The sequence below is a fragment of the Eubalaena glacialis genome, chromosome 2 (assembly GCF_028564815.1).
Source record: "Eubalaena glacialis isolate mEubGla1 chromosome 2, mEubGla1.1.hap2.+ XY, whole genome shotgun sequence".
Taxonomy (NCBI): Eukaryota; Metazoa; Chordata; class Mammalia; order Artiodactyla; family Balaenidae; genus Eubalaena; species Eubalaena glacialis.
In genome coordinates this window covers 32,911,189-32,924,988 of record NC_083717.1, presented here as the reverse complement: position 1 = coordinate 32,924,988, position 13,800 = coordinate 32,911,189, and the positions used below count along the sequence as shown (strand labels likewise).

Genomic DNA, 13,800 nt, shown 5'->3' with positions numbered 1-13,800 from the left:
GGGGCTTGGGTTCCATCCCTGGTCGGGGAAGATCCCACGTGCCACCCAGACAAAAAAAAAAAAAAAGAATATCATTAAAAATAAATAAATTAATAAAATTCAGCTCCTTGGTCACATGAGCCACAGGTGGCTGGTGCCTCCATACTGGGCAGCATAAAGAACATTCCCATCGTTGAGGACGGTTCTGTTGAACAGCACTGGCAAGCCCCTGTTTCTAGGTGCTCAGGGAATGTCTGTTGAATTGAGTTAAATTGTCCCCAAACCTGTCCTTTTTCCTCCTGCCCCAGACTGCCTCTCCTGACGGAGGTCAGAGGTCAGGTGGCCCCACGTCCAAGCCCTGCTGGCTCAGACAGTGACTCGCTGTGTGACCTTGGGCAAGCCCCTTCTCTGGACCTCGTTCTTCTCCTCTGTAAAATGGGCGAACAACACCCACTTCCAGGGCTGTGGTGAGGCTGTGGTGAGATCATGCTGATGCCTCTGCAGGTCTTTCAGGGGTGTCGGGCGCAGGCCCCAGTCCACCCATCGCTCCCATCCTGCTGACTCAGGCTGCCCTCCGGCCCTGCCCAGGTGCACGGGCTCAGGGTCAGGCCTCACCTCCTCACCTCTTGCCTGGCTCCAGCTGCCCCTCTGTGTCCCGCGGTCATGGTCTCTGACCCAGACTTGCAGCCACTTTCCTGCCGACAACCCAGTCTGCAGTCTTCCTCCAGCCAGACCATCCACTTTGCTTTCCCAAGGCCCGTGCTACAGGCCCCATCGTTCCTGCAGGCTCAGCGTCCTAGAATCCTCCCTGCCTTCAGTACCCGCCCCCTAGACACACATGCACACACACACGCACACGTACACATACACACACACATGCACACGTACACACGCACATGCACAGAGTCAGCCACCAGGTCCCCCAGGCTCCTCCTCCTGGTCCCCGGGAGGCTTTCAGGGCTGTTCTGGGACCCTGAGCCTATCGGCCAAAGTCACCCTCGGTCAGAAAGCTTGTTTGGGCTGTTGCCGGGGTACAGGGGAATGAGCCGGCTGTGCTGTTGGGCAGCCCTGGTGTGGACGGTGGACCCACCGAGCCCCAGCTGCGGGTGTGCAGGTGAGATTCCTCTGAGCCACTGCTTCCTCGGAGGGAGAGCGCCAGTGACTCAAGCAGGCCCCGCAGCCTCCTGAGTGTCCCCCCAGCCCCAGCTTGGCTCTCAGACCCATCCCTGGGATTCACGATCGCTGTCAGAAGGAGGGTGCAGCACCTTGGCCTGACTCCGAGGGTCCAGCCTCATTCCCTACCACTGCTTGGGACCCACTCGACTGTACTCAGCCGCCCGTCGACGGTGTCCCACCTCCGGGCCTTTGGCCCCCACACTGCTGCCTCCCACCATCCTCCGTCCCTCCCATTTGGACGGCTTCCCAGCCCCTCCTGGCCTCTCTGATCCTCCAGTCCTGAAGGTCCTTCCCCTCCTTCCCCCCACAGGCACGCAGGAGCACGGACCACGTGCCCAGCCCTGTGCCGGGTACCAGAGCTACCGGGACAAATCGGACATCACTCTGCCCTCAGGGGCTCCCGGCGGGTCTAGCAGCAGGGGACAGGCATATACACAGCCGTTCCAACATGGGGAGCCTGAGGCTGAGACCACAGGAAGCCCTGGGGGCTGAGGGAGCCCTAGGTGGGAACCTTGCCCAGCCAGGAGGGTCAGGGAGCTGAATGCTGAGGACAGCCCATCAAGAAGTCAGTGACAAGAAAGGGGAAAGGGGGCTCCTGGCGCAAGAAATGGCGGAGCACAGGCAGAGAGATGGGAGGTGCCGAGACCGTGGGTCCTTGCGTGCTGGGGCAGGGAGGGGGCTGCCACAAAGGCAGGGGGCACCGATCGCATGGGGCTCATTGTGCTTTCTCGTCCCGTAGGACTCTGACCCAGGACGACCCGGGGGACAGCCAGATCACGCTGGAGGAGCTCACACAGATGGTGAGCCAGGCCTGCCCTCTTGCTTGCTGGCCAAGTCTGTCCTTCCCTGGCCTCCTGGCTCCCAGGATCCCCACCCCACGACCCCCTGATGGAGCTCAGTCACCCCCTGTATTGGTTTCCTAGAGCTGCCCTAACAAAATACCCCAGACTGGGTGACTTAAAATAACAGAATTTTATTCTCTCATAGTTCTGGAGGCCAGAAGTCTGAAATTAAGGTGTCGCTGGGGCCATGCTCCATCCAAAGGTTCTAGGGGAGGATCCTTCTGGGCCTCTTCCGGCATCTGGTAGCCCTGGGCGTTGCTTGGCTTGTGGCAGTGAATCTCCCATCTCTGTCTCCATCGTCACATGGCCATGTTCTCCCTGGGTGTCCCTGCGTCCTCTTCCCTCTGTGTATGTCTGTCCCTGTGTCCAAACTTCCCCGTCTTACAAAGACACCAGTCATACTGGATTAGGCCCACTCTTAATGACCTCATCTTACCTGAGCACATCTCTAAAAACCTTATTTCCAAATGAGGTCACAGTCACAGGTACCAGGGTTTAGGACTTCAGCATATCTTTTTTTGGGTGGTGGGGAATTCAACCCATAACACTACCACCTCCATTTTCTTCATCCTCTTTCTCCCATCCCTCCCCTGACCCCTCAACTCTCTCTGGTCACACTGTCCCTGGAAGGAGGAGGGTAAGAAGTCAGGCCTTCAGTGGATGAGCTGCCCCTATGCGCTGGAGCTGTGCTAGAGTCTTAAAGACTATTATCAATAGTGCTGCAAGTTTATATCATTATCCCCATCTTCCAGAGGAGGCAGCTGAGGCAGGGGTAGGGGAGTGACCCAGCCCAGGTTATGCTAAGTGGCAGAGCTGCTGTTTGCACTCAGAACTCATTGCACACGCCACACTGCCTCACCCGGAGAGGACAGGATGCAGTTGGCCACCTGCCTAGAAATGAGGGGACCCCGGGCAGAGCTCACGGTAGTGTTCCATGCAGTGGAAGGGGACAATGGTCTGTGTGCTTCCAGGGCCTGGCTAGGCCCACTTTTATTTCCAGGTTGATGACGTGCCACCACGAGCCACCCCAGAGCCCTGGGCCCCTGCCATCCACCACTGCAGCCAAGGAAGCTCAAGGCCAACTCTGACCTCCCCGGAGGTGGAGACCGTGCGGGCCCCTCGGCCCCTGCGGGCCCCTCGGCCCCTGCTGGCTCACTTCTCAAACTGGCCGAGTGACGTCCATTCTGTCCCAAGTAGCCAGTGTGAGGACTTAGGCCTCTGGGTTCTGAGCCCACTGCTCTCCTCTTGCCCCTCTCCTGACTCCCGGAGCTGGTTCTCCCTACTCGGGGGGTGGGTGAGGCCATCCATGGAACACTGGCACGCTGCCTGCACCTGGCCCCTGAGAGCAGCAAGCAGGGCTGGCACCCCAGGAAACCACATGTGCCCCCGCAGGGAAGCTCAGGGGAGCAGCTACACTCTGCTCTTGTTTCCCAGCAGGGGCCCGACTGGAATGTTTACCCCTCAAGAGCCTGAGGGCCTCTTGTTCCTTCATGAAGAGCTGAGGCTATTCCAGAACAAAGCACTGCCCGCCGAACTGCCCCCGGCCCTGACCTGGTTCCCAGAGGCCAGAGGGCCTGCAAGGGGCACGTCCAGTGTGGAGGAGGCCCCACGGCCTCACCAGAGAGCAGAGAGCAGGAGGGCTTCCTGCTGTGACGGCTTTCCAAGCCTCTGCTGCCAGGCTCAGCCCTCACCTGGCCACGCCAGGAGGAAGCAGGGGGAGCCGCCCCTCCTCCTTGCCCAGCACTCCTCCTGCTGGGCCTCTCCGCAGCGCTCAGTGCCCCCGGCCACTGGGCCACCCCACCCTGGCTCGCAGGCCGCTCCCCAGGCCCAGCCCGGCCCTTGGTCCTGACAGTTCAGCCATCCTGGGCCTTCAGGAGCGGGCTGAGCTCCCCGCCTGCCGCCCCTGCTTCAGAGGCTTGGGGCTCCTCCCCATGAGGGTCCGGACCCTGCAACACGGTGTCCCAGGTGGCACCTGCTGCTCTCGTCCCCACGTCCCCGCTGCCTTCCTGAGAACTTGTCATCCCCTGTTGGCATCGTGTCCCTCACACCCAGGCTCCTGCATCTGGGCTTCTGCACAGAGCATTCCTGGCCCGGGGCGACTGTGTCAGGGGGGATGCATGGACCCTCACCACACACCACGCACACACACACACACACACACACACACACCACACCACACACACACACACCCACCACACACACACACACCCACCACACCCACCACACACACACACAAACCCCCCACACACACACAAACCCCACACACACACACAAACCCCACACACACACCACACACACACACACCATACACACACACACCACACACACACCATACACACACACCACACAGACACACACCACACACACACCACACACACCACACACACACACCACACACACACCACACCACACACACACCACACACACACCACACACACACCACACACCATGCACACCACGCACACACACACCCCACACACACCACACACACACAAACCCCACACACACACCACACACCCCACACCAACCCCCCCCACACACCACACACACCACACATCACACCACACACACACACACACACACCACACACCACACACACACACACACACACCACACACCACACACACACACACCACACACACCACCACACCACACACACACACCACACACACCACACACACACACACATACACACACCACACACACACACCACACACCGCACACATACAAACCCTGCACACACACCACACACAAACCCCACACACACACCACACACCACACACACACACACCACACACACGCCACACACACCACACACACACCACGCAGAGGCTGAGTAGGAACCCTTTCCTCGGCTTTCCCATACTCTGTCCCTGCTCTGGTCCTGTGACTGGAGCTCCTGAAGCCAGAGACGTGTCTTCTGGTCTTTCTGTCTCTGGTGTCTCGCGAGGACCTGGCAGGGCAGTTCTGGATGACTGTTTGCCGAGAAGTGGGAGGGAGAGACTCCGTCCAGAAGGGGGGCTTGTTCCCTTGATTCGGGGTCACCCCCACTTTCCCTGTGATCAGTGCAGCTTCCAGGGGCTCAGCCGGCTGGCCGGGCCCTCTGGGCAGGGTAGCTGGCCCCTCTCCTCCCACGCAGCCCAGCTGGTCCCAAGGGGGAGAACAGGGGCGTCCTTGGTCCTGACTCTCTTCCCAAGACTGCACAGCTGTCCCCTCCCCCTATTTTCTCTAGCTCCCTCCAGCCTCTCCCAGATCCAGCAGACTTTCCAGAGGCCTTTGTGCCCTGGGCATCCTCTTGTCTAATCCCTGCCATGGGGACACTCGTCCCCTAGCCAGTGCTTGCTGAGGATTTCCCCTGATCGGGGGGCTCAGGTAGTGGTCACCTTTAAAGGTGGTGTCCATGGTGGCCCTGGGGGCAGCGGCATGGTACCCAGGACTAAGGCAGACAGTTGTCTTCTGGGCACAGGACGGGGGCACTGTCCCAGGAGGTAACCACACTGGTGAGTTCTTCTCTGCTAATGAAATTTAAAAGGAAATTTTATGGGGAATTCCCTGGAGGTCCAGTGGTTAGGGCTACACACTCTCACTGCCGAGGGCCCGGGTTCAATCCCAGTTGGGGAACTAAGATCCCACAAATCCTACAAGCTACACACCACGCAGCACAGCCAAAAAAAAAGAAAAAAAAGAAATTTTATGGAGCCAGTTGTGGACCCAGACAGGACCTGAAGGGAGAGACAGATCACAGCCTAGAATCAGATGGCCTGGGTTCCGGTCTCAGTCGGCCTGTTTCTGGCTGATTGCCTTGGGCTAGTCATTAATCTCTGGATGCCTCTGTTATCCATGCTCTGGGGGCAAGTGATGACCAAACGAGTGTCCCTGAAGCACAGCACAGGCCTGCGCGTGCACGCATACACACATACACACATACACACACACACACACACGGGGCACGACAGACACTGGCTCCCAGCCCCCTCCGTCCCGTCCTCATCTCCCCTCGGCAGGTCTGCCCGTGGGGGGCCTCCCCAGTCACGCCCCACCCACCCACTCACCAGAATTGAGGTGGAGATGCCCTCCAAGAAGTGGCCAAAAAGCCAGAAGGTGTCCCTCATGGGCCTAACTGGGACCTTGCTCCTCTCAGGCTGAAGGCGTGAAGGCCGAGCCCTTTGAAAACCACTCAGCCCTGGAGATCGCGGAGCAGCTGACCCTGTTGGACCACCTGGTCTTCAAGAAGATCCCTTATGAGTGAGTGGGTGCAGGTGCCAGACACCCCGCCCTTCCTCCTCGGGCACCGTCTTTGGCTGAATCCCCATCCCTGAAGCATGCGCAGTAGATTTCCAGAGCTGCATGGATTGATTCTCCACAGCTTGAAACAAAAATGCATGTGCCGGCAGGGATGAGAGAGGACCCCTGTCCCCTTTCCTGTCCCCAAGTTCCGTCCTTACCTACCAGCTACATGCACGTGCCTGCGCGCGCGCACACACACACACACACACACACACACTTTTCCAGAAGCATCTCTAATTCGGCGCTCCTTTCCTGGAGGTCTAGAAAAGGAGTATGTGTTCACGTGTGTGCACACACGTACATGTGAGCAAATGTGCACACACGCATGAGTGTGTGTCGGTGTGTATGCATGTGCAGGAGCAGACTCTGGGGGCACTCTCTGGACTTTGAAGCAGCCCCAAGGCCTGGTTGTTACCTGCTCTGGCCTGTGGTCAATCACCCCCAGGTGTTCGTCGTAACTATACCACCTACATAATTTTGTACCACCCTTTATTCGCCTAACGATACACCAAAATGGTATCTGTAAAGACACGCTTTTTAATAAGTGCACAGTATTCCCCATCAGTGCACTAAGCAGTGGGCTTGTTTCCAGTTTTCACTTCTATATTTAAAGCTGTGGTAAACCTCCTTGTAACTGAATATGTCTCTGAATTTCTGACAATTGTCCTAGAATGGTTTCCTGAAATTGGGATCACCGCTTCTGAGGTTATGAATCACTGTAGGACTTTTGATCTCTGCTTTCCAGAAAGGTAGCCCCACCTGGCACACACAGAGGCCCCCACTGACTGGGGCACTACCTCACCTAGACAGAGAGTGTCGGCATTTTAGAAACCTGCCGCATCTCCTGCATGTAGAGACAGCAGTTGTTTCTGACAGTTATTGCTCTCTCCTGCCCATGGAACTCTGTCCAGGTCACTCTCACAGTCACTATCAAATAAGGAGATTCTCCTGGAGGCCTGGATGGTCTGTGGTCCCATGAGGTCACCATTACCAGAACACGCTGCTGGCTTGGCTTGCAAGCTCCTTTATACTTCCATCTGGCCCTTTTTTGTGGCCTTCTGTCCTCCCTGTTCTACAGACCAGCTTCTGCAAGGTGACTTTAAAATGGGAGTTCTCCCATTCAGAAACAAGATCCAAAACAAGATCTGATGTGCCCATCGCACCGTATCTCATTTCAGCCTCACGATAACCCTGTAAGAAAAGTATTGTCAGTATTCCCGTTTCACAGATGAGGAAACTGAGGCCCCGAGATATCAAGGGCTTACCCGAAGCCACACAGCTGGTACGAGGCAGAGCTAGACCTGACCCCAGGGTCCCTTCCTCTCGAGGGCTCTGCAGAAAGTTACTCCCCAGAAATGACAACTTCAAAAAGCAGAGAACTCAAAGCAAAGAAATCAGCAAGGCAAACCTAACCTCATCCACCCTGGGTTTCTCCCTTACTTCCTACAGGGAGTTCTTCGGACAAGGATGGATGAAACTGGAAAAGAATGAAAGGACCCCTTATATCATGAAAACCACTAAGCATTTCAATGATGTGAGTATGGGGGTGGGGGAGCGGGTGCAGTGCCTTTCTCTGCAGGTTTCTCTTTGGTGAGACCCTCTGAACGGGCTGTACACCTGGCTAGAACCAGACCACCTGGGTCCTCTCCAGCTCTGTGATTCATGGGTATGATAATTTCATTTAAAGCTCACGCCCATCCTAAAAGATGGGGGCTGTTATCACACTTTAGATACAAAGAAACTGAGACTGTGAAGGGCAGATGCTTGAGGTCTCCTGACCAGTGTCTGGTAGCTCGTGGCCTTCCTCTGCTGTACAGCCCCAGCCAGAAGGAAGAAATCTCTCCCGGCAACTTCCCCGCATTTGCCCAAGCTCCAACCCCTGCAACCGCAGGGACCCGTCCACCCCCAGCCTTGTGACAGCCTTGAGGGCATTTGCACTCGGCATCTTCATTCCTCTGTTGATGAATTTAACCATCAACACAAGAGCTTTTGACGGCCGGAAGTGGAGGCACGTGAGTCCACTTGTCCTGACCGCCTGGTCAAGGCCGCATCATGTCAGGCACAGCCAGGGGCGGACCCTCATCCTGGGAAGGTCCTCGGCAGCCTGGAGGAAACAAGGAGGACCCAGGTATTGCAGCTCAGGGGAGGAGCCCGACAGGGAACACAGCCGCAGAATGGAGAGCAGGATGTATAGCAGGTGAGAGGAAGCGATGGATGTGGGCGAGGCCCCAGGAAACACACACAAGGCCTGAGTCGGACGACGCCCGACCCACAAGTCCAACCACAGCACCAGGCAGCAAAAAAAGTCCCTCTCCGGGGACTTCCCTGGCGGTCCAGTGGTTAGGACTCCACGCTTCCAATGCAGGGGGCGTGGGTTCCATCCCCAGTCGGGGAGCTAAGATCCCACATGCTGCATGGCGCGGCCAAAAAAAAAAAGTCCCTCCCTCTCCCCCCCTCCCCCACCTCCCCCAGTGTGTGCCCAGGACTCACATAAGTAAAAGGTGAGAATATGAAGTGAGCATTTATTGAATGTTGACCATGTGCCAAGCACTATGCCAAGGGTTTTGTAAGCATCATCTCGTTTAATCCTGTTATTCTCATTTTTGTCTAATTCTCTGTTATGGATGAAGAAACCGAGGCTCAAGGAAGTTAAATTTCACCCCCAGTCATCAGCAGGAGAGCCTGCTTTGAACCCACACAATCCACCTCCAGAGGGCTACCCTCATCGCTACCTGGTATTTGGCCATCACTGTTAAGATCCACCTTTCTTTGTTTTCAGGTACACAGCATGTGTACCTCTTTGAAGGTGATATTCATGGCCTGAAACTCTGTTTCTTAATCTCTCCCTGACACAGGGTTTGGTTTGGTTTTGTCTTTGCTGTTTCCTAGTCCTGTTGTCTTTAATTCCTTATCTTATTGATTGGTACTGGCTAGGATCTCCAGTATCAGGGCTAGAACTAGGGTAAATTGAACGAGGTGCTCAGGGGGCAAAATTTAAGGGACTGTTCACCCTCGGGTGCATGTACTTGCATGCTGGGTGCCTCTAGGCCTGGCCCTTTATGACAGTGTTCAACAGAAATGGTGATAGTGAATCTTGTTCTTGGTTTTAAAGAGAATGCTTCTAATATTTCTCTGCTTAGGATAATGTTTGTTTCTTTATCAAGTTAAAGAAATTCTTTTTCTTATTCCTTGTTTGCTAATAATGGTTTTTACTATAAATGAATACTGCGTTTTATCAAAATTTTTTCTGCATCTATTGAGATGGTCGTATGGTTTTTCTCCTTTAAATCTGTTGATGTGATGAATGACAGTTACAGATTTTTCTCTAATATTCAACCATCCTTGTGTTCCATGGACAAATCTAAAATATTCATGTTATATTAAACAAAAGGATGTGTAATTTTTCCTTCTTGTATTTTCTGTATCTGGTTTTGGTATCAAGATTGTACTGGCTTCATAGAATAAATTGGCAGGTATTCCTTTTTTCTCTCTTCTCTGGAAGATTTGACTACTCTATTCCTTTAAAAAAGTTATATAACATATGTAAAACTGTTTTGAATTCAGTGTTTTCTTTATGGAAAAAAATACTACTTCAATTTAATTAAGGCTTATAATATGTGTACTATTTTGTACTAACATTCCTCCCTGATTCTCTTCAGTAGTTTCCCCTTCTTAAATAGTTTTATAATTCATTCTTCTTTATATACATCCTTTAGAAATTTTTCTAAAAAAGAATATTTCTGGGTGGTAAAGCCCTACAATTTATATTCATCGGTAACTGTCCTTTAATCACCTTTATTTTTTTAATAACAAGTCGTGTTTTTTGTACTTTTTATTTTTAAATAATTATTGATTCACAGGAAATTGCAAAGAAATGTACAGGGAGGTCCAGTATTTCCTGCTGCCCCAGTTCCTTGCGGTTGTAGCTCCCTGATGTTTTGGCCCCAGCTTCCTACCCCCTGGCTGCTCCAGGTCCAGTCCACATTTAGTTTGTTTGTGTGTATGTGATTGTTTGCTGTGCAGGGGTAGAGTAGTCCTTGGATATGTGAGACCAGGGATGCCCCAAAGTGTGTGCCCTATCCAAGCTTTAGTTGTATGGTGGGAGTTTCCCTCAGAGCTTGGCTCTTCTAACTCTCTGTTCTTCCAGATAAACTTCAGAATTACTTTGTCAAGTTTTCAAGATAACTCCCATTGCATGTTTTATTGGATTGCATTAAACTTGTATATTAGTTTTGAAAAAAGACATATTTACATTTCCATTTTGGAATCTAATCTTTTTCTTCATTAATCAATTCTTTTATTACCTTTGGTAATAAAAGGTATTTTTATTTATTTTTCATGTAGCATCCTACATAGTTCTCATTACAGGTCCCAGGTAATTTACAGATTCCCACTGGTATTTTGAAGATGGTATGTTTTTCATTGTATTTTCTAATTGGTATTGCTAATATATAAAAAAAATTTATTTTTGTATATTGAGTCTTTAACCAGCTACCCTAATGAGCTCTGTTGGTTGTTCTGGCAGTTTCCAATTCATTCTTCCAGGAATTTTCAAACAGACAATCATTTAATCTGCAAATAATGGTGATTTATCATCTTTACAATACTTACTCCTTTTACTTTTTTCTTATCTTATTGCATGGGCTTAAAGATCAGTAACTTGATTGCTTCAGAAATCATCCGCAATGAGGACATCAATGTGAGGGTGAGCGCCATCGAGAAGTGGGTGGCCGTGGCTGACATATGCCGATGCTTACACAACTACAATGCTGTTCTGGAGATCACCTCATCCATGAACCGGAGCGCAATCTTCCGGCTGAAAAAGACGTGGCTCAAAGTCTCTAAGCAGGTGCGGGCAGGAAGCCAGCTTGGCCTGATGGTCTGGGCTGGGGCTGGGGCAGAGAGACCAGAGGGCCACCATCCATAGGTGGATGAAGGACAGGGTGAGGGCCAGTACTCCCAGGTAAAACAGAGAACCTCTTCTCCTATTTCACCTGGGACCAGATGTCAGGCCAACGGATGTGGCACTAGGACCTTGTGGGACTTTACTTCCCACTTGAATAATCAATACGCCAAAGTGGGATATAGGACAGTGATTATTGGTACCAACACTCTTTTCCTTGAGTTGGGACAAAAGAGTGGTGACTTCTTGGGGATCTCAGTCCAGATCTGCAGGTTACCGAGATGGTGGCCAGATGATCCTGCAAGTCCTTTCCTCAGATGTTGATTTCACCAGCCCTTCTGGCCCCCAGGGAGTTAACTTGTCCCTGTTACCCATTAGATAGTATGTGATCTTAAATATGGGCTTGATCTTTATTCACTCAGAACCTGATTCTGAAAAACCATAAGGTGGAATCTTCCTCAGGAATAAAGCTCCTTGCCCTGGGGTCATGAGGAGGCAGCTCTCCTGAAAGGAGGGCACAACGGGACACTTAGGCCACCTCCTTTTTGGGTGCACTGGATGTCCCAGCCCCAGCCTGCATGTTGGCAGAAAGCTGGACAGTCACCACCAAGGAACAGGGTAAGCCTCCAAAGGCACCAGTAACTTGGTTATTGTGTCTCTGGTCCTACAGCCAGGTGGGCTGTGTGGGGCCCAGGGTCTCCAAGGGGCCTGTCCCATCTGGACCGTTCTGGACTTACCCCCTTCATAGTTCTGTTTCTCCCCTGCTCCTCACTACTCTCGTCATGCCAATGGCAGGGCATGATTCTACTCCCCAGGCAGGCAGCAGGTCCATAAATCCCTCCTACTTAGATAAGCAGCCAATCTCAGGACAGCTCTGGGACATCTCTGCTGCCCTTCCGCTGCCAGCCAATCACTGCAGCTCCAGATTACAGCAGGACTGCAAAGGACCCCTTCCATCCAATGAGGCTGGGCCTCTTGCTTAGCACACAGAGATGCCAGGGTCAGGACGAAAACCAGAAGATGTCTCTCTTGTGAGCGGGCTTCTAGAAAGAACAGAGGCTGGAAGTGCGGGAGCTCAGGTGAGCAGGCACATCTGGCCACACGTGGCACACAGTGTCATGAACTCCTGAAGTCAGGGGTTGAGCAAGGCTGCCACAGAACCGCTAAGTCATCTAGGCTGATCGGCCTGTCGAGGTTCAGACATGGCTATGGGCAGAGTCTGAGGGACCCATTTCAGGTCAGCATCTTTCTTCTCCTGCCCTATTCCATCAGAATGATGTCATCTTTTCTAGAAGCCCGCAGACCAGGCTCCATTTTCCTACCCCATTTCTGGGGGTGTGGGAATTTCTTGGCTTCATTCCCCAGCATCACCCTTGTCATAGAGTTGGGAGGGAACTGCCTTGACCATCCTGAAGTCTTCCATTCTCTTAGGAGAGTGCAAATGGAGGGCAGTTAGAGGTCAAGGTGTGTGATCTGGCCTGCCTTCCAGGATGTCATTCAAGACCTAGGGCCAGCCAGCCTGGTCCAAAAATCAAAGATGCCTCTGAAAACACATCTAGGCCTGCACCCTCTATGGCAGACTGGACCCCACTGGCTTCTCCCAGCCCTTCAGTTTGTGCTATAGTTGTCCGTCTGCATAGCGCCCGGCTCCAAGAGCTTCTGGGTAGCCATGGCCATGCCCTGGTCAACACCAACCAGGAACAGTTCGCTGTCCCTCTGCAGGTATCCCATAGGCCAAGATGGCCACATTTCTTAGACCAACCTGAAATGTAGCCTCAGCAGCTAGTTTTTTTTTATCATTCCCTTAAATGTGCCAGCCCAGAGCAGAAAAGCCTGTGTCGAAGTCCAGTCTAGCCTTGGCAAGAGTCAGGGAGTCAGAATTAGTTTGGGATGTCTGGTCCCTCCCCTTTCTTCTTCCAACCTCTCTTCCCATCCTCTTTGAAAATAAAACTTCCCCTCAGGAAAGGATCAGATGATGCATCTCCAGAGGATGATGCAGATGACTAATGCAGTTATATGTGTTTCCTCTCCCTGGAATGGTTGGATTTCAGTAGAGACATAAGCCTCTCTTTGACTAACAATACTTTTTGGCTTCTTTGGAAGGAGCAGCCTTGGCCATCCAGAAGTCTTGTTTGGTGAACAGGAAAGGATGGTATTTAAGAGGCTATATATAATCATCTTTCTTCCTGACACTATTTCCAAGGCAGGCTCCTTGCTTGGTCTCTGGTTTCAGAGCCATATTCCAAATGCCCCCATATTTCAGCCCACTGGTGTCCATACTCCAGCAGAGATGCCCAAGGCCCCAGGGGGCCTGCTATCCCAGTGAGCCTCAAAGGATGGAAGCTCCTGGCATGGCCAGAAGATGCTTGAGCTGCTTCAAGTCAGAACACACTTTCTAAGCAGCAGCTGGGAAAATCCAGTGGCCTCCCAGGATACAAATCTCCTTACCGAGAGCAACATTCCCGAAGAGGAGCAGACACACACCTCAAGTAAGCACACAGGTGCGGAAGAAATCAAAGTGTGCCCAGCTCAGAGCCACAAATTGGCCCCAAGTGTATGCAAAAACCCCACCCACCAGAATATCCTTTGTACATTTTCATGGTCTCTAAGCGT

General features: G+C 52.6%; 1 protein-coding gene across 1 annotated transcript in view; it reads left to right on the top strand.

Moving 5' to 3' along the window:
* RASGRF1 (Ras protein specific guanine nucleotide releasing factor 1) overlaps positions 1 to 13,800 on the top strand; it is a 106,950-nt gene that overhangs the window by 80,620 nt on the left and 12,530 nt on the right. Inside the window, exons 20-23 of the mRNA XM_061181703.1 lie at positions 1,895 to 1,955; positions 6,139 to 6,242; positions 7,734 to 7,818; positions 10,936 to 11,133. Of these exons, the coding sequence (XP_061037686.1) occupies positions 1,895 to 1,955; positions 6,139 to 6,242; positions 7,734 to 7,818; positions 10,936 to 11,133 (448 nt within the window). The remainder of the gene's footprint in view (positions 1 to 1,894; positions 1,956 to 6,138; positions 6,243 to 7,733; positions 7,819 to 10,935; positions 11,134 to 13,800) is intronic.